Source organism: Culex pipiens, chromosome 3, assembly GCF_016801865.2.
Source record: "Culex pipiens pallens isolate TS chromosome 3, TS_CPP_V2, whole genome shotgun sequence".
Taxonomy (NCBI): domain Eukaryota; kingdom Metazoa; phylum Arthropoda; class Insecta; order Diptera; family Culicidae; genus Culex; species Culex pipiens.
In genome coordinates this window covers 151665868-151691561 of record NC_068939.1, presented here as the reverse complement: position 1 = coordinate 151691561, position 25694 = coordinate 151665868, and the positions used below count along the sequence as shown (strand labels likewise).

Here is a 25694-nt window from a genome sequence, read left to right as displayed (position 1 = left end):
CAAACCAAAATCCCGAATGCTACGAGTATTTCCAATCTATGGTTCCAAAAATCTATACAGTCCAGACTCGATTATCCGAAGGCTTTGGCAAAATTTCACTTCGGATAATCGAATCACAAAAAAAAATACTTGCACGCAAAAAAAAGCGTTCCCGTAGCCATGAACAAAAAATCACGAATTTAGCAAACAAACGTGTTCATGGAAACGTGAACAAATTCATGAAATCATGGTACAAAAATCATGAAATCATGATATGCACTTCATGGAGTTATGAACTAGTTCACGAACTTGTGATCCTTGTTTAAAGCCAAAAAAATGCGTTACTTTTTCGAAGTCGACCAGTAACGCTTGGGAAATCAGACGTGTTTTGACGTGCTGGCCAGCTGGTTGGTGGATTTGGTGTGCGTGTTGATTTTCAGAGAAAAAATAAAATGATTAGTGTGATTGAATTTATCAATTGGCCTCTGGGGCATGTTCGCGTGGTTAAGGTAAGTTATGTAAGGGGCAATTATTCGCATGGAGAGGAGTATTATTTCAAGGAAAAAGTACAGTCCAGACTCGATTTTCCATTATTTTGACTCTGGGTGACAATGCATGTGGGCATTTATGTGAACAGGGGCAGATCAAGTATTTTCAGTATTTCGGAAATTTCAAGAATTCCAGGTACTTAAAGTTTTTAAGAAATATTACAGTATTTAATGTTTCCAAAATAGGTAATTCAATTCAAGTGTTTCAAAATTCAAGTATTTCGAGTATATATTTCAGGTATAACCAGTTGTTCAAGTATTTCAAGTGTTTTAAGTATTTCAAATATTTCAAGTATTTCAAGCATTTCAAGTATTTCTTGTAATTTAAATTATAAAAGTTTCTAAGATATTCAAAGTATTCCAAATGTTCAATGTATTCAAAGTATTCAAATATTTAATATTTTAAAAGTATTTGAAATATTTAATTAATTCCAAGTATTTATTATATATAAAATTCTTAAAGTATGCAAGTATTTCAAGAATCAAAGAAGATCAAGTATCTAAATATTTCAACGTATGAAAGCAGGGTTTCGAAGTCAGGTGAGTTTTGATGAAGTCGGAGTCGCCTCTGGCTTCTGAACTTTTGCGACTCCGACTCAAATTGCAACATCAGCTTGCCAACAAGATTTGAATTTACCTACTCAAGCTTCAAAGAATTGTCTGGCTCCAACTCCCGCCCTAAAAGGAACCTACTCCATTTGTATTTTGGTATTTTTGTATTTTTGTATTTTTGTATTTTTGTATTTTTGTATTTTTGTATTTTTGTATTTTTGTATTTTTGTATTTTTTGTATTTTTGTATTTTTGTATTTTTGTATTTTTGTATTTTTTGTATTTTTGTATTTTTGTATTTTTGTATTTTTGTATTTTTGTATTTTTGTATTTTTGTATTTTTGTATTTTTGTATTTTTGTATTTTTGTATTTTTGTATTTTTGTATTTTTGTATTTTTGTATTTTTGTATTTTTGTATTTTTGTATTTTTGTATTTTTGTATTTTTGTATTTTTGTATTTTTGTATTTTTGTATTTTTGTATTTTTGTATTTTTGTATTTTTGTATTTTTGTATTTTTGTATTTTTGTATTTTTGTATTTTTGTATTTTGTATTTTGTATTTTTGTATTTTTGTATTTTTGTATTTTTGTATTTTTGTATTTTTGTATTTTTGTATTTTTGTATTTTTGTATTTTTGTATTTTTGTATTTTTGTATTTTTGTATTTTTGTATTTTTGTATTTTTGTATTTTTGTATTTTTGTATTTTTGTATTTTTGTATTTTTTATTTTTATATTTTTGTATTTTTGTATTTTTGTATTTTTGTATTTTTGTATTTTTGTATTTTTGTATTTTTGTATTTTTGTATTTTTGTATTTTTGTATTTTTGTATTTTTGTATTTTTGTATTTTTGTATTTTTGTATTTTTGTATTTTTGTATTTTTGTATTTTTGTATTTTTGTATTTTTGTATTTTTGTATTTTTGTATTTTTGTATGGTTCGTTGATATTACATTAAATGGTCGTTATTTTTAATTTGATGAATTTTGATATGTCACATGTCATGGTTCCTTGCAAATTCCGAATTGTCCCCAAATGGCCACCGGTTACCGGTGACCCGTTCCGGAGTGACCAGGTTGGGCCAGAGGACGTTGGCATCACTTAAAATGGTCATAGTTTTTAATTTGATGCATTTTGATATGTCACATGACATGGTTCCTAGCGAATTCCGAAGTGTCCCCAAGTGGCCACCGGTTACCGGTGACCCGTTCCGGAGTGACCAGGTTGGGCCAGAGGACGTTGGTATCACTTAAAATGGTCATAGTTTTTAATTTGATGAATTTTGATATGTCACAGGACATGGTTCTTTGCAAATTCCGAAGTGTCCCCAAGTGGCCACCGGTTACCGGTGACCCGTTCCGGAGTGGCCAGGTTGGACCAGGTTCCGTCAGCATTGCTTCAATAAAGCAGGTTCTTAGTATCTTTCAACTGCGGCCAAAAAATCCAAAATCGGTTAAATTATCTAATTTTGGTACGCGAATAACTGATTGCAGATATATCCGTACCCGGGCCAAAATTAAATAGTTCATCACGTAATAATTGAATGATACCCTGCAACTGTCACTTTTCCGTATAAGGATTTCTGAACGTTCTTCGCCTCTGTTTCAAAGCTGTGGCAAGCCACTGGCAACGCCCACAAAATTCCCCCGAAGAAAAATTTCATGCTTTTTGTTCGCATGAGCGTGAACAAATGTATGATTTGTTTCCCATTACCATGAACGAAGTTTATGAATACGAGATCAGGAAAAACGTAACCAGACCTGGCGTTACGATTTTTCGTGAACAAACGTTCATGGAAATCGGTTGCAATCATGCATTTGTTCACGGTGCAAAATCTTATCATAAAATTTGCTTTGTTTCCTATTTTCATGGTACGTTGTTCACGTTTACGCGAACGGACTTTTTTGCGTGTGTATCATTTTTTGATTCTCGAGCTTAAGTTTGACCCCAAAATCCAAATTCCAAGATGGCGGCCAAAATGATGGTGGTGAAATATTGAAAAAATGCATTTTTTAATTTAAATGGCAATCAACAACTTAAATTTGACTACAACGCAGAACTCGAATGTGATGTCAAAAATATGAAAATAAAAAAATAAGAAAAAAATATTTTTTGTTAATGAATCGATTATCCGAAGTCCCATACAAACCTTCGGGTAATAGAACTTTGGATAATCGAAACTTCGGATAATCGAGTCTGGATTCTGAACTGAAAAAGCTTAAAAGTGTCAAATTTAATTTTATTCGCTAAAATAAATGAAATACAATGTTTACAATCGATTGTACATTGTAAAAAACACATAAAAAAATAATTCATTAGCCTTACTTTAGAGAAACTTACTTTTCCGATGCTTAACTATGTTTTTTTAACTTCAATTATTTAGTCTTATAAATGTTGCAATACATTTATTTTGAAGTTTGGGTTCCTTTCAAATCTTAGTTGTTTAACTCAAGAGTTCAAAAAGTAAATATCACGTTTTTTAATTGAAAGCCAATCAAATTTACATTTAAAATTTTAGGGTAATTCTCCGCCAACTCACACAGCAGTTGCCCCGACCCCTCTTCGAGTCGCGTGAAACTTTGTCCTTAGGGGTAACTTTTGCCGAAACGAAGTTGACTTTATAGCTGTCGGCCACCATTGCACAGTGGTTCAAAAGGCTGTTTTGACGAACTTAATTGATTAGAGCAAAAAGTAAGCATTTTCGTGCTTTGACATGTTCTACAACTTTGTTCAGCGTTGTCATGGCCTACTTTTGATGAAATTTGTTTTTCAAAATACTCATCACAGTAGGCTATGGAATTTCTAACTTTTGACTGTTAAGAGATAGAGCTTTGGTGTCTTCGGCAAATTTATAGGGCTGAAAATTTCCACAAACTTTGTCGAAGACGCCAAAGCTCTATCTTTGCGTTGAATACCAGTTTTCGAACCTTTTCCATAAATCCCTGCCAAAAAACAGTTTTTCGACTAAAACTATGTTGAACTTTGATTTTTGACGATTACAATGTTCAGAAGAGTTGTCAGTAATATCAAAACAAACAACTTTGTCGAAGACGCCAAATTGATAGGAGCTATGTGTGATGAGTTATAGCAAGATTTGGTGATAATTTAGCTAGTTTTCGAGCTCGGTATACAAAGCCTCGGGCAAATTTGGGCAAAAACCCATACAATGGGCTTCAAGTATGACTATTCCACTACAAAATGTCGGGTGAATCATTCGTCCGAAGGTTTACGGTCATAGATTTCCGAGCACTTTAATTTATTTTATTTTTGATGACTATTTAAATGCATTTAGGACACTTTTAAGGCACATAAGCCATTTTTGCGATTTATTCGGACACACGAGGCGTGTAGGCCAGACTCTTGTGAAAATTTTGATGTATTGGAAGTCTATATTTGGAACCTATTGGCTAATAAATAATATGAATGTTTGAAATAATTTATTGTCTTTGCAACACCAACGTTATGACGTTGTCTAGATGTCTAGATTCGCCGATTAACTCTTTTGGAAGGAATTTTTTTTTTTCAAAGATATTCACAAAAATACACTGGATAGCCTCAAAAATAGACTTCCAATACATCAAAATTTTCACAAGATTCTGGCCTACACGCCTCGTGTGTCCGAATAAATCGCAAAAATGGCTTATGTGCCTTAAAAGTGTCCTAAATGCATTTAAATAGTCATCAAAAATAAAATAAATTAAAGTGCTCGGAAATCTATGACCGTAAACCTTCGGACGAATGATTCACCCGACATTTTGTAGTGGAATAGTCATACTTGAAGCCCATTGTATGGGTTTTTGCCCAAATTTGCCCGAGGCTTTGTATACCGAGCTCGAAAACTAGCTAAATTATCACCAAATCTTGCTATAACTCATCACACATAGCTCCTATCAATTTGGCGTCTTCGACAAAGTTGTTTGTTTTGATATTACTGACAACTCTTCTGAACATTGTAATCGTCAAAAATCAAAGTTCAACATAGTTTTAGTCAAAAAACTGTTTTTTGGCAGGGATTTATGGAAAAGGTTCGAAAACTGGTATTCAACGCAAAGATAGAGCTTTGGCGTCTTCGACAAAGTTTGTGGAAATTTTCAGCCCTATAAATTTGCCGAAGACACCGAAGCTCTATCTCTTAACAGTCAAAAGTTAGAAATTCCATAGCCTACTGTGATGAGTATTTTGAAAAACAAATTTCATCAAAAGTAGGCCATGACAACGCTGAACAAAGTTGTAGAACATGTCAAAGCACGAAAATGCTTACTTTTTGCTCTAATCAATTAAGTTCGTCAAAACAGCCTTTTGAACCACTGTGGGTCCGTTCGATCCACACGGGCGGGACACGGGTAACTTTTGTCCCTGATCACGAATCCGAGGTCCGTTTTTTGATATCTCGTGACGGAGAGCGGTACGACCCCTTCCATTTTTGAACATGCGAAAAAAGAGGTGTTTTTCAATAATTTGCAGCCTGAAACGGTGATGAGATAGAAAGTTTTTTGTCAAAGGGACTTTTATGTAAAAAATTTACAGTCGAGTAACGGAAAACTTTTTTAGTGTTTTTTTCGATGAAAAATACGTTTTTTCGGAATTCTGAGTACGCCATCAAATCGGGCGTCTAATTTTACATAAAAGTCCTTTTGACACCAAAATTCTGTCTCATCACCGTTTCAGGCTGCAAATTATTGAAAAACACCTCTTTTTTCGCATGTTCAAAAATGGAAGGGGTCGTACCGCCCCTCCGTCACGAGATATCAAAAAAACGGACCTCGGATTCGTGATCAGGGACAAAAGTTACACCTTAGGACAAAGTATAACGCAAATCGAAGAGGTGTCGGGGCAACTTTTCCCGATTTCGTGTGAGTTGGTAGAGAATTACCATTTGTGGATAACATATTTTTGTAAAATTTGTTATTTTTATGCATGGATTTCACGGAAAATGTGGAATTTCACTAATTTCACGCTGTCCGCGAAATCGTGAAAATTCACTAACTTTAATAATTATATTTACAAAAAAGTGTCCACGTGGTTTGTGGATGGCCTAGAGCGTCCAATTTCCCGGGGTTACAAAATTCCCGGGAAACGGGAATCACAGTGTTTGGAAATGGGTAAAATGAATTCATGCTTCAAAACGATAAAATTGTTTTTGAATACGTCTCTGTAACCAGTTTGAGAGAATATGATAAAGAATAAAATTGATAATTTAGTTGAAATGAAAAAAAAAGCATTCAGCAAATATGTTTTTCATGGCAAAACATTGAAATGAAAAAAAAATAATAAAAATATGTTTTTCATGGCAAATATTTTATCCAGAACAAATCTTACTTGTTTAATCTCATGAATAAATAGATAAGCATTAAATTTACCTTTAAAATCTGCTATTCACTTGAAATACCATTTTTATGTAATCACAACACAAATATGTTGCATTTTTTGGGCACTTTTTATAAAATACGAAGTAGTTTTTTAATGATTTTTTAAATATTCGGCCAAATAAAAGACTTCGATTAAAAGAATCTTCATAGAAAAAAAAAGTTGTTTAGTAGTTTCAGATATAAACCTTACGCCCTTGGTAGCTCTAGTGCTCTGTAAATTTTGAACTTTTGACTGTAATTTCTCGAACATTTTTTAACAAATTAACTTAATTCTTCTAGCACAAATCCTCTTAGAGACATTTAATGATACCAATTAAATTTTCTTCCAATTTGGTCATGGTAAACAAAACGTAAAACAATCAATGTTGATCTTGGCGGGAAGAGTTCCCGTATTTTCAAATGATGTAACAAGAATTTTCGTTCAAAAAGCTTACCAAAATTTGAAGAGTTCATTTCATAATATCGTAATTTGTGTTGCCCAACAAATAAACAAGATCTATTCCTAGTTCAGAAATTAATACCTGCTTCAGAAATTAATATCATCTGAAATAAATCTTGACATAAAAATTTCAGACAAACTGATAAGTTCAATAAGAACAGTAAATTGAATTTAATAAAATAAAATTTAGTTCTTTCATTATTATTTTTGTAAGTTTAAAAAAATGTATCAAAAAGTTAAGAAAATGTATACTTCCGCTTGAATTTCGGGAATTCCCGGGAAATTTAGAAATTTCCCGGGAAACGGGAAATATTTTTTTTCGGGAAATCCCGGGAATTCCCGGGATTTTTTTTCCCGGGACGGGAAATTGGACGCTCTAGGATGGTCCCTCAGGAACTGGTGAATATTTTTCATCAATTTTTACTGAACATTTTTGCACAATATTTAAGGTAAAATTACTTTAAAAAGAGGTATTTGGTAATTTTCATTGAAAAAAAATTGTACAATTGATTGTGAACTTTTCATAATACATTTTAGAACGTTTATTTTTGTATTTAAGGGCACCAAATTTTGTGACCACAGCTCGGAAAAGACATAACGTCATGCTTCGACTTTCCGTACGCTTCGGAACCCGGACACCTTATCTTGTTTTATAATTTATTTGGATATAAGTTCGCAAAATAATTGTCAAAACTGTGGCATTTGATGAACTTTTACATCACCTTTCATTTCAAATTTATTTGGAGGCTGTAGTCAATGCCAAAACAATTAAATTAATTTAAAATATCAGTTTACCAAAAATGTGAAAAATTTCACTGAAACATTATAGGCGTCCTAAGCAACGGGAAAGCAAAGTAGAAATTTATGGATCAGTTCACCAAAATTTTAGTCCAAATTTGTGCGATTCATAAGCAAAAATGAGTGTCCGGATTTCGAATTAGTTTTTATCATGTCATCCTAATTTTTAACATGTCATCTTAATTTTAAAATTCTGATGAAAAATTGTTAGAAAACATACAAGTATTCTCTTGAAATTGATTGTTCACAGTACATCCTTGTGATATTTCTACATTTCCAACTTATTACACGATTTTTTGCCAGCTGTAACAAAAATGATATGCTACTAAGTGTCCGGATTTCGAATCATGACGTTAAAATCATAGGATTTTTTTTCTTGAATTTATTGAAATTTTGCAATAGTTTTTTTGTGATTGTTTTTGCCTCAAAATTTAGAAAAATGGAAATTAATCATTTTAAATTTAGTTTATTTTTTATTTTCTCGCCCCCCTTTTGACTTTGAACAAAGCCGAGGGACAAAAACTTTAAATAAAATTTGTGCCAGCCTTATAGATATTTAGAAAACTAATGATTGCAAAACAACTGGACTGGTGTGAAATGCATTTCAAAACACTTTTTTTTTATTCAAGTGTTGAAACTATGGCTTGTAATTTAAAAGTTTCAGAAAACAATCTTTTTGGTCAAGAAATTTTTTTAATTTGAAAGTACCATTTATCGCTCCCACACGGGTGCGGGACATTTCGCCGAATGTCGTTTCGCCGACGGTCATTTCGCCGAAGGTCATTTCGCCGAATGTCGTTTCGCCGCATGGGACGTTTCGCCGAATGGGACGTTTCGCCGAATTGACAAATAATCTTAAAATAAATATATAAAATGGACACAAATTGTATTAAAATATTTTGAAAAATATAATGTCCCTTAAAGGTGATTTTGCAATCTTAAAAAAAATAATTTTAGTTTCTTAGTATGTTATTTTTATAAGTTTATGCATTATAACATGCATAAAAAATCGCCTAAAAAATAATCTAGTTGAAAAAAATTGTGCGAGTTTTTGCATTCTTTCAAATATAAGCAGTTATTTAATTACATTAATTTCTGTTAGGTTTTTGCATTATGGTTTTAATATATCATTTGAATTATTTCTGTGAGTTTTTGCGTTCTGTTAACCATGAGCAGTTCTTTTAATTTTCTGCTTATAATTTTGATAAATTTCTGTTAGTTTTTGCATTCTTTGTTTTTTAAGCATATTATTTGTATAATTTATGTAAGTTTTTGTATTCTTTCCAACATGAGGAGTTCTTTTAATTTTTAGCATAACATTTTGAAAAAATGCCGGTAGTTTTTGCATTCTTTGTTTACAGAGCATATTTTTTAAATTATTTCTGAGAGTTTTCGAATTCTTTCAAACATGAACAGTTTTTTTTTTATTTTCTGCTTATAATTTTGATTATTTCTGTTTGTTTTTGCATTCTTTGTTTTTTTAAGCAAATTATTTGTATAATTTTTGTGAGTTTTTGCATTCTTTCAAACATGAGCAGTTCTTTTAATTGGCTGCTTATTATTTAGATTATTTCTGTTTGTTTTTGCATTCTTTGTTTTTTAAGCAATTTATTTGTATAAATTCTGGGAGTTTTTGCATTCTTTCAAACATGAGCAGTTCTTTTGGGTTTCAGCACAACATTTTGCAAAATTGCTGTTAGTTTTTGCATTCTATATTTTTGGCATATTTTTCAATTATTTCGGTGAGTTTATGTATATTAAGTTTTTTTTAATTATATTATTTCTATAATTTTTGGGAGGTTTTGCAATCTTTCAAACATGGGCAGTTCTTTTGATTTCTAGCATAACATTTATAAAAAATTCTGATAGTTTTTGCATTCTTAATTTTTTAAGCAAATTATTTGTATTATTTCTGTGAGTTTTTGCATTATTTTTTTTTTAAATTATTATAGATGGCACTGCAACGAACAAATATGTAGCATAAATTATACTAAAAAGATAATTTTTATTCAATTCGGCGAAACGTCCATTCGGCGAAATGACTTTCGGCGAAACGTACCATTCGGCGAAACGACATTCGGCGAAATGACCGTCGGCGAAACGACATTCGGCGAAACGTACCAGATCCCTCCCACACCCATCGATGCACCCCTCTGTCCCAGTCCCAGGCAGTGATGTTTACATTCTGAACCCCACTCTAGCAACCTGTGCGCGCGCGTGCTCGTGTGCAACCCTACTTACTCACTCACTCTACAACAACAACAACAGGCCCGCATGCTATGTGTGATAGTTATCTAATCAGCGAATCGACGGATGACCGACGGGGAACACACCTCTCTCTATCTCAACCGGCCTGCTGGAATTTGCCGTTTCCTCCCGCGTGCTTGTTGATTGTTGCGATGATTCTAATGTTGCTGTTTACAAAATATTCCTCCCTTTCCTGGCCGGTCTCGGAGCAGCTGGAGAATCGTCGGAAATTGGTGATTTTGGGAACTTCCGAGGTGTTTAGCAGTCGTCACTAAAACTTCACCTTTTGATCTCTTGTTTTCTGAGAATAAATTCTTCCTTTCACGCTCCAGCGATCACTATTGGGAGAAGTTTTCAACTTAAAACTCGTCACACCGTATTCTTCGATATCTGGCTGAGACTGAACACTCCGCGTCGTACGGTACCCTGGCCAGAGTCACTTCTCGCGAGTTGCATACTCAATTGCGAAAAAATAAACAAAACAACAACCCGAAAATAAGCTCACGCTGACACCGGCCAAAAACATGCGCCAAGCGCTGAGGAGAGCTTAATTTAGAAATACACGCACTCTGTGTCATTGGACAATCGCGCGCTGACGGGGTTCCAAGAGTTGATGAGCTCAACGCGCCAAACTTTGATGCGTAGCAAGTTGTCAACAGTTTTTCGCGGTACGCACCGACCTCCTTACGCAGCGAACCTCCCCAGAAAACGTGTCCACACCACCGGAAACAGATTAGAATACAACAGCAAAAAAAAACTTCACACCGAAACCGACGACGACGACTTGGTAGACGAGCTACTCACTACATACTGAATGGAAGAACGTCGCCGCCCTCGCGGAATCTCGCGCGACAAAACGGCCGTCGTCGCGGCACACGTTTTAGGGGCTGTTGGGCCAGCGCAGTGTTGGCAGATTCGCGGTACACATGTAGCAGCGAGCAGGCCGGTACCGGGAAAATTTGCACCGACCGACTGGCTGTGGCAGTTCAATACGGGGAGGCAAACGGGCGATTCGCGCGAACGCGAACGGTTTACAGTGAAACCCTTGATTGGATTTCGCGAAATTTTCAGGTTGGTTTGTGCACGATCGAGTTGGAGCTTCTGTTTAGCATGAAATGTATTACAGTATATCGATATGAAATTGTTGCGGTTAAAATCACAATGGCAATAATATATAAAATTTAAGCAACTCGCTTGCATTTAATTTATTCTTACAAATATTAAATTAGTCTGTGGGTAATTCTCTACCAACTCACACGAAATCGGGAAAAGTTGCCACGACCCCTCTTCGATTTGCGTGAAACTTTGTCCTAAGGTGATAACCCGGGCAGACGATAATAACAAAATGCATGCCATCTCAATAACAAATACTGTTAAAATAACAGAAAGTGTTATGAAATCTTCTTGAAAAATCCACTTTTGCATAAAGGTTTAATAACAGTTTATGGTATCATAACAAAATTTGTTATTGGTCTGAAAGTTATTGGTTGAAAGCCAAAACAACTTTGGAATAACATTTTTTGTTGTGGAAGAATAACTCCAACTGTTATTGGGATGATCAGATTAGTTGAGCAATTCTCTACCAAAACCGGAAATGGATTTTATTTGTATTTTTTTATTAGGCTCAAACTTTGTGGAAGCCTTCCCTATGACCAAATAAGCTATTTTGCGTCATTGGTTCACCCATAAATTTTTCAACTTTTTACGAGTTCATAACGTGCATGTTGCTGTTATAACCGAAACATTTTTTAAAACTGGCACTTATTTGAAACGTGATCCAGATTATAAAGTTATAACCAATAACAGAATGAATCGAAATGGCGGTGGAGTTGCAATAGTTATCCACCGTAGTATGACTTATAGCACGTTACGTGACTTTAAGTTAAAAGTTATTGAAAGTTTGGGCATTGAACTTGAAACTTCTTTTGGGAAAATTATGATTGCAGCTGCATATTTGCCTTTCCAATGCGCTGGGGAAAATAAAAATTATTTCAAAGGGGATTTGAATAAACTTACTCGGCATAGATCTCGAGTTTTGATCATCGGTGATTTTAATGCCAAACACCTATCTTGGAATAATTCAAAAGTAAATTCCAATGGTAAAATTCTATTCAGAGATTGCACTTCTGGTCTTTATTCGGTTTTATACCCGAATGGGCCAACTTGCTTTTCTTCTGTTAGAAATCCATCAACAATTGATTTGGTTTTGACAAATCAAAGTCAGTATTGTGGTCCTTTAGTGACTCATGCTGATTTTGATTCTGATCACCTTCCAGTAACTTTTTCACTTTCTCATGAAGCAGTTACCAGACCCAATAGTTCTGTGTTTAATTACCACAAAGCTAATTGGGACAGGTATCAGCATCATATTGAGAATAATTTAAATCATGATTTTGTTTTAGACACCAAAGCTGATATTGATTCAGCCTTGGAATCTTTAACTAATGCAATTTTGGATGCTAGGAATATTGCTATTCCTAAAGTCCAAGTCAAATTTGATTCTCCCATTATTGATGACGATCTTCAGCTTCTGATTCGTCTGAAAAATGTTCGCCGAAGACAGTATCAACGTTCTCGTGATCCTGCACTGAAGCGAATTCAAAAAGATTTGCAAAAGGTTATTGACCACAGATTCACTCTCCTGCGAAATGAAAAGTTCGCAAGAGATGTCGAACAAATTAAACCTTATTCCAAACCTTTTTGGAAACTTTCAAAGGCTCTTAAGAAACCTCAAAAACCAATCCCTTCTTTAAAAGATGGTGATAATATTCTATTAACTAATGGGGAGAAAGCTCAAAAACTTGCTCAGCAGTTTGAGAGTGCTCATAATTTCAACTTAAATGTTTTGAGTCCTATTGAAGATCAAATTTCAATAGAATTTCAGAATATTGTTGAACAAGAATTTTCATCAGATGAAGTTTTTGATACGGATCTGAATGAAATAAAATCTATTATCAAAAAATTTAAAAATATGAAAGCCCCTGGTGAGGATGGCATTTTTTACATTTTAATTAAAAAATTACCAGAAGCAACTTTAAGTAGCTTGGTCAAAATTTTCAACAAATGCTTTGATTTGGCATATTTTCCCAGTAGTTGGAAAAATGCCAAAGTAATTCCGATTTTGAAACCGGACAAAAATCCTGCTGAAGCCTCAAGCTATCGGCCCATTAGTTTGCTTTCATCTATTAGTAAATTATTCGAAAGAATAATTCTTAATAGAATGATGACGCACATTAATGAAAATTCAATTTTCGCTGATGAGCAGTTTGGATTTCGCCTTGGGCATTCAACTACTCATCAGTTGTTGAGAGTTTCGAATTTGATTCGAAGCAACAAATCTGAGGGCTATTCTACTGGCGCTGCTCTTCTAGACATAGAAAAGGCATTTGACAGTGTTTGGCATAAAGGTTTGATTGCGAAATTAAAAAGGTTTAATTTTCCGATTTATATCGTGAAAATTATTCAAAATTATTTGACGGATCGTACTCTGCAGGTATGTTATCAGAATAGCAAATCTGATCAACTACCTGTACGTGCCGGCGTCCCTCAAGGAAGCATTTTGGGTCCAATTTTATACAATATTTTTACTTCTGACTTGCCTGATTTGCTCCCAGGATGTCAGAAATCACTTTTTGCTGATGATACAAGCATCTCCGCCAAAGGTAGAAGCCTTCGTGTCATCACAAGAAGATTTCAAAAAAGCTTGGATATTTTCAATTCTTATGTGAAAGAATGGAAAATTACTCCAAATGCTGCAAAAACTCAACTTATTATTTTCCCTCACAAACCAAAGCTGATTTTCTTAAACCAAAAAGTCATCACATTATAAAGATGAATGAGGTAAATTTAAAGTGGGAGGATAAAGTGAAATATCTTGGACTTGCTTTTGACAAAAACCTTACTTACAAGGATCACATTGAAAGTATTCAGGTTAAATGTAACAAATATATTAAATGTTTGTACCCACTTATAAACAGGAATTCTAGACTTTGTCTCAAGAATAAACTGTTAATTTATAAACAAATTTTCAGACCTGCCATGCTTTATGCTGTGCCGATCTGGACAAGCTGTTGCTTAACCAGGAAGAAAAAACTTCAGAGGATTCAGAACCAAATTCTGAAAATGATTCTGAAACTTCCTCCCTGGTTCAGCACCAGTGAACTTCATCAATTAGCCGAAGTTGACACTTTGGATGTTATGTCCAATAAGATAATTGACGCATTTCGACAAAAATCATTGCAGTCTTCAGCTGCATTGATCCGCTCTTTATATAGTTTATAAGTTAGTTTTAAGGTATCCCTTTTCCCTTTTGTACATGTAGGACCTCCTACATTTGAAATCACTGAATAGCGAAAGCTACAATATTTCATGAATAAATGAAAGTTGCTAGTATTTAAAATTGAGGTGAAAAGTCATCGATTGTGATTGGACACTCAATAATATTTTAACTGAATGAATGTATATGGAAAAGAAAATCTGAATAAATATAAATTAAAAAAAACCATTTCTGATCACTTTTTGTTATTTTAATGCAAAAAAAAGTTGACAAGACAACATTTTTTCGATGGATCAACTATGGTCCCCTTGGAAAGAGCTGTCAAGTAGGATCTTTTCTGTCGAAAAGGACCGCGAGGTTAATTTTTCAAAATTGATTTAAAAATCAGCGAGAAAGAAAAAAAGATAATTTAACAAAAAATAAATGTAAAATTTATTTAAATGAGACACCTTCTTAAAAAACAAAACTGCCAACACTGGTGTCCTTCCTGCGCCGTTTCAATCATCCCACCGTCGTCGTCGTCGTGAGAGCTACGCGCCGCGACGCCAAGGTGTACACACAAAACAAGTAAACAACAACAGCCAACAGACTGTCCCAAGACAGTCAGTAGTGGTGGTGGCGATGGCAACGCGTCGTTGTGTCAAGTGCGAAAAGACGTCCGACGTCATCGATGTTTTCGCGGCTACTCATTGTTTGCTTGCGGTACAGTGGTCCACCGAATTTGAGTCACTTTTGAATTTAAGATTAAATTTTAAATTTCAATTAAAAAACATTGAAATTGCAAAATGTAACGCAAGTTCAAAATTTTCAAAAATATGCAAACAAGAGCTTCAAAATTGCGCAAAGTCTGTATCGCTCTAGCAGTGTGTGGGTCGTCGCGGCCCGGTACCGCGCATTAAGTTTTGGCTTGAGCTAAACACTTCTGCGAAGTAGAAATTCTAAGAAAAACATCAACAACACAACACATCGTCACCACGCCACGCTGTTGCTGCTGTTAAGGAGCCCACATAAAACGTGAGGAAATGTTTACAATTCTGTTTGAATAATTCCGCAACTTGACGTTGATTGCGCTGCCGATGGCTGGCGCCACTACTGTCTGAGGTAAAAGTTTTTGGTGCGTAGTTTGCGGATCGAAAACAACGACTTCGAGAGCGAATATTGACGAATTCGCATCGTTCTTTGAACAGTTATTTAGTGCCATTGATTAGCGAGATTTCGGGGGAGTTATCAAGTGTTATATAAATAACCAAATTTCAACAACTGCAAAAGGCGATAATATTTAAAATTAAAAAAAAATCATGTACTACTACAGTTGCACAGTAAAAAATAATGTAAATTTGGAAGCTGTAATTTTGGAAGGTTGAATATTACCTCTTTTATGATGTAATTTTACCTCAATTTAGACTGAAAAGTGACATTACACCAGAAAAGTGGTAAAATTACACCTTTTTTCTGACATAAAAGATGAACCCCTTCCCAGATGTAATATTACCATGATTTTTTTTTCTGTGTGTGTAACATTACCCACCAGCCAGGGGATGTGCCACTTTGCGACCTAATTAGAAGCACACGCCCACACCAACACAAACTCTCTCTCCCTGAAGGTTGACTGCGGCCGCAAAACGGAACCCTGTGGTGACAAACTGGCTGGCTGGCTGGTTGGCAAGTTGATTTATTGCCTGTCAAGTTCGGTATGGTGAAAAGATGATTAAGTTCAGTCGAAATTAGGCCGCTAGCGATATGGGTAAGTTAATTATAATAATTATCGAAGAGAACGGAAATTGTGGTTCAATTGGGTACACAGAAAAAAATAATGTAAATTTGGAAGCTGTAATTTTGGAAGGTTGAATATTACCTCTTTTATGATGTAATTTTACCTCAATTTAGACTGAAAAAGTGACATTACACCAGAAAAGTGGTAAAATTTCACATTTCCAGAGGTAAAATTACACCTTTTTTCTGACATAAAAGATGTACCCCTTCCCAGATGTAATATTACCATGATTTTTTTTTTCTGTGTATCGAGTGACGATGATTTGTTTTAAATATTAAATAAAAATTACCAATGCTGGTTATAAATGTCAGCTTTGACACAGTAATGAATTATGCAATCCATGAAACAAATCCATGAATCTTAAAATTTTAAAATCTTAAAATCTTAAGATCTTAAAATCTTAAAATCTTAAAATCTTAAAATCTTAAAATCTTAAAATCTTAAAATCTTAAAATCTTAAAATCTTAAAATCTTAAAATCTTAAAATCTTAAAATCTTAAAATCTTAAAATCTTAAAATCTTAAAATCTTAAAATCTTAAAATCTTAAAATCTTATAATCTTAAAATCTTAAAATCTCAAAATCTTAAAATCTTAAAATCTTAAAATCTTAAAATCTTAAAATCTTAAAATCTTAAAATCTTAAAATCTTAAAATCTTAAAATCTTAAAATCCTAAAATCTTAAAATCTTAAAATCTTAAAATCTTAAAATCTTAAAATCTTAAAATCTTAAAATCTTAAAATCTTAAAATCTTAAAATCTTCAAAAATCTGCTTACCTTCAACAGGGTGAGTATTTTCTGCGACAGGTCGTAGTCAAAGTTGGAGTACTTGGAGGTGCTCATGTCGTAGATGAACACCAGGCCGGCCTTCTGCGTGTCCGCACTCTGCAGGGCCACGTCCAGCTGGTACACCACGCCCTGGAGCGTGGTTTTGTGTGTGACGATGTCCGGATAGTGCAGCTGAGCGGTGAACAGCGCGATGGCAGCTCCGCTGGCATCCCGGCCGGGCTAGAATTTAAAGAAGACACACGCAATTAATCATCGCCGGGAGGATCTGGGCTGCAACAAAATAAAGAAAAAATCGAAAGTGAATTTGACCACACAAGACAACAAACCTTGCGGGGTGAAAGTTTATTAAATGGTTGTTTTTTTTTCACTTCTCCGGGTTTACCCAGCTGAAGTCAGCCGTGGCCGTCAGATAAGAGTCGTCGTCCCTCGGACAGTTTTGTGGCGTGCACAATTGCTTGGTTGGTTTTGGGTTGATTTTTTGTTTGCTTTGGTTCCGGATGGGGGCCTATTGAAGACTAGCGTTTGCAAACTTGGACAGTCTGGCAGAAAGGCCCCGGAACCGCATTTCACGTGAGTAAGCTCTTTCGGCTTCGGCCGACGGAACACAATCAGCAGTCGACTGTGAAAATCATCCCACGCGTCCTGGTGAAGATCTGCAAGACTGGTGAGGTAAATTGAATGCGAGCGTCACTTGGGCTGGCAGAAGATGAACAACTTTCTACCCTTGAAGAAAGATACTCATCATTGTCCTGAACAATTAATGGCTGATAATTTACATGGTCTATTAACAATACAGGTCAAATTGAATAATGCTGACAGTTCTAATGAATGTCTGTCTGATTTAACGAATCGATGAATGGATATTAATCCTTCAAGACTTAAAAGTTCAAGATGTTATTTAGACTTTTGAAAGCGGATACACGCCAATGACTATTTGTATTTCCTTGTAGGGGAAATATACCCATTTTAAGCCTAATAAGCGGTCGTGTTTGAATGATGCTGGATAATCTGGAGAGTTACTTGGAATTCACTAAAACCAAGTACACCAACGAGTAGAGCAACTTTTTGTGAACATTACTGTTTATTTTCACTTTTGTTAAAAGTTATGCTATTCCTTTTAAAAGCATTTAAAAAAAATATTTCCCAAATGCATTCTAATCAGTCGAGTGCATTGGGCCACACCCATTTTTCTATTTTCAACTTAGTGCTGCCAAAATTGATGAAATTTTAAGCGAATACTCACGAAAAGTAGCATTTATAGAGAATATTTCCTGGCATCACTGGCTTACTCCACAGGCGCTGCTGGTGTTGTTGGTGGCCACCCGTTGTTCTTTATTTGCCTTCGCTCCTCGCTCGGCTTTTTTCAGCCTTCGATTGGAATGGGTAGTCAAAATTGAAACGTCAAAAGACTTAGCGCGTTTGTTTTTTTGATGGCGCTTGCTAATTATTTACATGTTTCGGGATTTTTTTTCAAGTGAGTGACTAACTAATGTGCAAAAGAACATGTTGCCGGTAGTTGGAAGCAATTGTATGTCTTAAGCGCTTCGAAATCGTTAGCGCAAGTGAAAAGATATTGATGGCGACTTTCGTTAAGCAGTTAACCTCTGATCTTGCGTGTGGATGTGTGTGCCACCAAAATGATGAGAAATGGTCTCGCAAAATAGAAATTATGATCAAAAGTGCATTAAATTTGATCTGTTTGGCCAGTAAGTAGCAAACATTTGCCTGCTTACTCGAGGCGGTGCTGTTGCTGGTAAGTTCATAGCCTAAATTGTATTTTTGGTGCTTTAAACGAGCATCAAACTCTTCATATGTCGAAGATAAGTGTTTGATTAGGAAGGGTATATTTCCCCTACTTGAAACTTTTTTTGGGAAAGAAAGCCCACGTTCAATTAGTCACCACCTTCGACGGTGATAAGTCATCGCTGCGCAGTTTCTAGACACGTCAACGTCCTTCAACAATGCGAATACTACGTTAGCGAAACGCACTCGCTAACTGATGCCGGTGAGGTGATAATTTCGCGCGCAGTCAGGGTCTTTATCATCACTTAATTCCAATAATGAGTAAACCACGTAACTCTCAGGGCTCTCATCCTCTCTCTTTCTCTTAACAGGGGGCGCGTAGAAATTGCAAACTTTCTCCACGGCGCTTTTCTTCTTCTTCTTTGTTGTTGTTGTTTTTCTTCGTCTTCGATACACTCATTTTAGCTGCGAAACGCGATTGCGATTGTTGATTGCACACACTAGCTGTGCATTACCCGCAACTACTCGAGCTCGCACTCATACACTCGTACACCGCTTGAAGCTGGTGGTTGTGTTGCGACTTTGTTGCGACCCCCGTGTTGCCGATTGTAATGAGTCAATAAATCAAGCAAAGCAGCTTTTTGCTTCTTCATTTTCCAAATGTTTTCACCGCAAATTTATACGCACAATGGGATCGAGCGGCCCCTGCTTCCGTCGACTCTCCCGCGCTGGCCCCTAATTTCGACCCACGGCGGGGATGCATTTTAGGCCTAGGCGAATTTCTACAATTAAATTTAAATGAGCCTTTTTTCGCGTCGAGTTTCGCGAGATGAAGTCCGCCTTACCATATGTTGTTGCTGTGTTGCAAGCGATCAGCAATTGAAGAGATCAATATCCTAGACAACCGCGCCGCGGCCGCACTCAATGCAGCAGCAAGTTGTCGGCTTTTGCCGTCAGCTGTTTTTGATTTGTACCGTTTTTTTTTGAGTTTCGGTTGGCTCTTGTGCGAAGCGTTTTTCAAATTTGGGCGAATTATGGCATGGCACGTTTCTCTTTCATTTAAGCCAAGCGAAATCGTTGTTTTATGATTGGTGTGAAATGGTTATGCACACGTACAGCGAACACACACATACAAACACATACGCTGCAAAAAGTACGCAGGCATTTTTGATGTAGCTCAGCGATTAGATAATCAACTAATTTGATTGAGTATTGCGAACAAAAACAGCAATTTGATGATCAACTTTCTGACAGATGTAATAGAGCTGCTATATGGCTAAGGCTATCAACTCTTGCTAAGCAAAAATCCGTACAGTTAGCCGATATGAGCCCTTGCTATAAAAACAACTGTTGAGGAGTTATGGATTAAGGTAAATTTCTAAAAAAAGTGCATTATGCATTTCAGATAGCATAAATAACATTCTTAGAATAAAATGCAATTTGCTGAATCAAACCTTTATGTTCCTTCAATATTTTGTCAAATTAGATTTTAAAAAGCTTTTGATCAGCTAAAGACTAATTTAATACCACGAGACTTCAAAAGGTCTTGCCTTTTTTCAGTTTCTTCCAAACTTTTTTTGATTGGGCTAATTTGTTTACAAAAATTTATAAATTTTTTATTTTGTTTTTATTTTGCAAAACACGAAAAACTACCCAATTCTCCTTTTGAAGTCAAACCGACAATGAAATAAACTTGCTATTTAACAATTGTTATTGTTGTCATCAGGGTTGTTAAAATATCAAAAAATCAGCTCTCAGCAACTACAATTTTCCCGCCCGAATATTCATGCCTCAAATACAACTGCTTTTCTCTCCTTATTGAAACTCTCAGTGCCGAACATAGCCGAACACGTTTTCGTGTTTACACACTCGCGATTGACATTTTTCTTTTCTCTCTCATTCCCGCTTGCACGATTATCCAACCCTCACAGCGTTTAACCATAAAAGCCGGCACAAAACCAATTTCTGCAAGCGCAGTTTTATGGGACGTTATGCGTGATCGGCTTCTAATAGTCATCTCGCGTTCTCTCATTGCAGTTTTCGGAGAGATTGAGAGACTCAACGGTGAGAGGGCATAGTCTAGAAAAAAGGGGAGGAGTGATAGAGAGAGAATGATATCGCTGGGAATTACGAGACACAAGAAGAGATCTCACAAGCTATAGTGACAGCCGCTATACTCTCTGATATTTTTTGTGCAGAGATAATCAATTGACAGCTTTTCTATCACTCATTTGCAACACTGATGAGAATGTATTTTCTGATCGATTTGGTGTTTTCGGCAAAGCTAGAGCTTTAAAAAAATCATTTTTTTGTTCGATTTTTAAGCGCTTGCAGTTGAATTCCCAAAATATTTGTTTTTTAATTTTCGATTTTTTATGTGTATTAGGGGATTTGAAGTCGTAGATTTTGTCATTCTCTGTAGGAGCTATATAAAATAGAAACGAGTTTTCTCAGTGCACCTAATTAGCCCTCATTTTTTTATTCGCGATAGGTCGGAAATTTTTGATGCGATTTTCAATGTTTAAAAATGAAACTTTTGTGACATTTAGTCCTTCCTTGAAAAAAAAATTGAAATGAAAAACATCAAGATCAAAACATATAAATTTTAAAAATAAGATATTCCATCTATTTAAAAAAATACTATTGATTCTAAAAATTTCAGACAAAAAATGTATTCAATGTACCTATTTTTAGCGTTTTAAAACTTCTGCTTTTCTTAAATAAAATAAAAGGTTTGCATTTTAAAAAGTATTTGTTTTTCTATACATAAAACATAAAATTTACTGGAAAACTGCAAAACAACCAATCACTTGTCTGATCGACCCAATTAGATCAGGCCGTAATTGAAAATGATAGCGCATAACTCCGGCAGCATGATTTGTCGAATCTACCACCAACTTCCAGCAACATTCATTAAAGTTTCCGCTCAGCACTTCTTGGTTGAAACTAAAACAAAAAAAAACTCGGCTAATGAACTTCACCCCGCGAGCGCTCAACTGTTTTTTTTTGTTGTTGCTTTTTTTCCTCGACATCCCCCGTAATCGCCCAAGATCAATTACCATTGTGCTTTGGATCGGCACTTCCGGAACGCCGGAATTCGGAGCTCGAATCCACGAAAACAAACAGAACAAAACTCTTTGCTGAGCCACCACACCGCCGCCGTGTGGCCAATTCAATTACAAACCCAGTTTACAAACTTCAGTGTCTTCGCGCGATACGCATCTGCTAAAGAATTGAAAACAGAAGACACGCGACATTAGAACAGTCTAAGGAAGTGAGAAATCATCACATCTATTCCACGGAACGTCACACGGTTGGGAACCAACCGAGTTCATCGTCACGCTTCCTAGAAGTGGGGACGTGTGAAGAAGGAAACGAAACATTGTGCAAGATTTTGGCAATTTTTCGAAAAGATTTCGTCTCGTTTCTACAGGCTGCTCGCCGAGAACGTGTCAAGAACTGCGGGATGATCCCAGGAATCGCTGACAGTAATAGAGCTAGAACAATGATTCTCTGTTACCCCCGTCAAACGAATCGTTATCTTCTTCTCGCCATCTTCTTCGGGACCACCAACTTCAGCGTTAGAGCGGAAGAAATAAAGTACCGGAAAATGGTTCCCCCCCGGTGGCAAGAGATCAAGATCTTTGCCACATATCGTAGCTCCTCGTAATTCAATTACGGAAACTTTAATCTTACAGTAAACCAAAACTCACCAGTATTGTGAACTTGCCCGTCTCGAGCTCCGAGCGCAGCGGGTCGACGAGCGGATCGAACCCGTACAGGCCCTCGCGCGACCGGATCAGCTCGTGCTGCTCGTACAGGGCCACCGCCCGGGGAATGTCGAACTTGCGCGCGAGCAGGAACTTGGTCGCGATGGCCGGCGTGACCGCCTTCCGGTTCGGGTCGCTGCCGCTGGAGCTGTTGATCAGGTCGATGAACTGTTTGACCGCCTGTGGGGAAGGAAGAAAAAAGCAAAACAAATGTTGAATTAGATTATTTTTTGGCGATTCCAAATATAAATGCGAATTTAAAAAATGATCTAGATACTTGAAAATGTCAATCATATACAGTATCAGATCATATCAATCAATAATATCAATCAGATCAAAAAATGACGAGGGGAACATCGATACATTATATTTTCTCAGCAAAAAATTAAATTAAAAGTTATTCAAAAATATTCCTAGAGCATAGCTTTCAAATGTCCTTTGAATATAACATAAAATTTCATTAAATCTTAAAAAAATGTTTTATTTGTTTATAGTCATGTTAGCATCCAATGACCCCTCGATCATTTTGCTTTGTTATTGTTTTTGACATTTATCTGCTTTCTAACTGGATTACAGCCCAGCTATTGAGCGCCCAGTTAAAAAGCAGCTCCAGTTACCGAACAAGAACTGTATAAGAAAAAAATAAAATAAAAGTCAATAACTTAGGGAATGAGCAATTCCTTTAGATTTCGGCAATCAGATTAGATTTTTTTTTGCATTTTTTTTTATATCATTTCTAAACAAATTTATCAGCTGTCCATGCGAAAATGGCATGTTAAAAATCATAAATCTGTATCTTTTGAAAGATTTTTTTGATTGATTTGGTGTCTTTTGGAATATACGGAAAAAAAATATAGACGACAAATTTGTTTTGCTGATTTTCAATATCACTTTTTGTCACTTAAAAAAATATTTTCAAGAAAATTCTAGATTAGGGAAAAAATCAAATTTGCAATCAAAAAGTACTCTAGCGGAATTTTTTAAGGAGCCCCTTTTTAAAGTTATAACCATTTTCAGGTACACGGAAAAAAGGCATACCCGACATCGTGAATTGTGTTCATGAATTTGAGAACCACAAACTAAAATATTCACGTTTATAGTGCAAATGCACCATACTCATGACTCATGAATAAATTCCTTCGTGGTTCTTAAATTCATGATCACAATTCACGATTTCGGGGATTGATTTTTTCTGTGTACCTTTTTGAAAAAAAACTGCATTTTTTCAATTTTTAAAATAATTCCCATGTTTGCCCATTTATGGGAAAATATTTTCAAAGAGCTCAGAAAATTCACTGCATCTAGGTTTTTATTTTTATTTTTTTGATGATAAGGTTGCTGAGATTTGGCCATGTAAAGTTCACAAAAATCGGAAAAATTGGTTTTTCTCAGAGTACTCACCGATATCTCGGGAACAAATGGTCCGATTTTTAATGTTAAAAATGAAAATTTAGTGAAATTTTCAGCTTTTTTCAATAAAAATAATTTTGATTTTCTTTTTTTATGGTGCTACTTTTTGATGGTTTTTAAAATCCATTTTCCCTCCTTTTTTGGATATATTTGAAAAGGATGATTTTTTTTTTCAAACTATTTTGATGCCTCTGTGCTCTCTTATGCTAACTAGATAGGAAAACCAGCAAGCTTAGCACAAGAGAGCACAGAGGCATCGATCTGTTGAGGAGGCTTTTGAAAAAAAAAACTATTTGTTGAGTCTGAGTGAGTTGAGTGCAAATATTGTTTATTTAAACGCGCTGATGAAGAGAGAGTGAAGCGTGAAATCTTGATAGAACATATATTATTTGAGTTTAATATTACACATTTTTTTCACCTGAATGCAGATATTTTCGATCAAATCTAATCATCTCTCATTGACATTTTTCATTTCATACATTTCAAGTCATTAATTTTATAAATATTGGCAAAGCTTTAGCAATTGCCATACAGATTTTTTTATTATGAATACTGCAAATATCCTCATTTTAACAGAGAGTATTTCAAATTTTGAGAACATTTAAAGCCAATTTACAAGCTTTTGCAATGGCCTAAATAGCTCAAATAAAATGGAGCAAGCCACTTATCATTGTTGATGTATCTGAAAATGTTGTTTGAATAGAAAACAACTGCAAGTGATGAGAATAGTTCGAAAGGCTTAGTGTAACGAAATGAGTATACTTTACCCCTAGAACTTTTCAAAATCCAGATATTTTTTACGGTATAGATTTCTTTAAAATTGATAATTTCAATGTAAACTGGATTATGTATTTTACAATCATTTTTGCTTTCAAATGTTAAGGCCGTGGTCTGATGATTGAATTTTTGCCCACTTGCAACGGACTTAGCCACAATTTAAACTTGGCGACACTGGGTCAAATTTTTATCAAGGTTTTTCGAAATGAAGAAAACAGGTGATCAAAGAATTTACTGGTGAAACTTTTTACAACTTGCCATCTTGCCTTCAGACTAGCTTAAAATTATGAAAAACCTTGATGAAACTTTCAAGAAGATCGAAAGTCAGGTTTACTATAATTTTAGACCATTTTCAATTTCTTGAACATTTCTTTGATTCATAAGTACAGATGGAAGAGAGGGAGAAAAAATCACATAGAAATCACAAAATTTTGATAATGTTCATTAAGTATTGGAACTATACAGACAATCATAAGAAGATTTTCTTTTCAAGATCACCAAACGCATCAAGTTCATCACCTTTCGCACACCTAATGAGTGAAAATCAAAACAATTTTCACTTTCATTCAAAATAAAAAAAAAGCTTGTCCGAAAAAAATATCTCACTTTCGCTCAAATTATCGTCATCAGTGAAACCATCTGATAACAAAAATCGAAAAAAAAAGATTTTATTGTTCATCGCCATCAGGGGGCTTCGCGTCGTGTGGGCCAATCAACTTTCCGCTAAACATGAATTAAATCACACACACACAACATGGGAGCCTGATTGATGCGCTGCTTCTTTGATCATCATCGTCTTCGTTAGTCGCTCAGGTGCTTTCACGCATGTTGACGCCACCTGTCTGGTGTGTGCGAGCAAATTAATTAATCTCTAGACGTTTTGATGACCGCGATTTCGATGTCAAATCAGTTGAAATTGTTTTGAAAAATATTATGCATTTTTTTGTTACTGAAATTTCAACTAACGTTACCTTTTCAGTGATTCAACTCACGTGAGAAATCAACCTAATAAGTAAGCTCGAAACCAGCTTTGTGCCGGACATTTCACCGGAAAGCTTTCAAAGTGAAAAACAAACAGAGTACCCACATATAACCAGGTACTGAGTGCTTCGTGGAAATGACTTAGATTTTCACCGACCAGAAAAACCGCTTACTTTCATATGCAGATATCCAACGAACGAGGCTGATGGCTCTCGCATGATAAATTGTAATAAATATGTAGGTC

General features: G+C 35.3%; 1 protein-coding gene across 2 annotated transcripts in view; it reads right to left on the bottom strand.

The window, feature by feature from the left end:
- The window catches only part of LOC120419997 (tyrosine-protein phosphatase non-receptor type 9), a 103972-nt gene that overhangs the window by 44466 nt on the left and 33812 nt on the right, over positions 1 to 25694 (bottom strand). For both annotated transcript variants that reach the window (XM_039582887.2, XM_039582888.2), the window contains exons 2-3: positions 22226 to 22462; positions 16758 to 16988 (exon numbers count right to left, since the gene is read on the bottom strand). In XM_039582887.2, coding sequence (XP_039438821.1) covers positions 16758 to 16988; positions 22226 to 22462 — 468 coding nt within the window. The remainder of the gene's footprint in view (positions 1 to 16757; positions 16989 to 22225; positions 22463 to 25694) is intronic.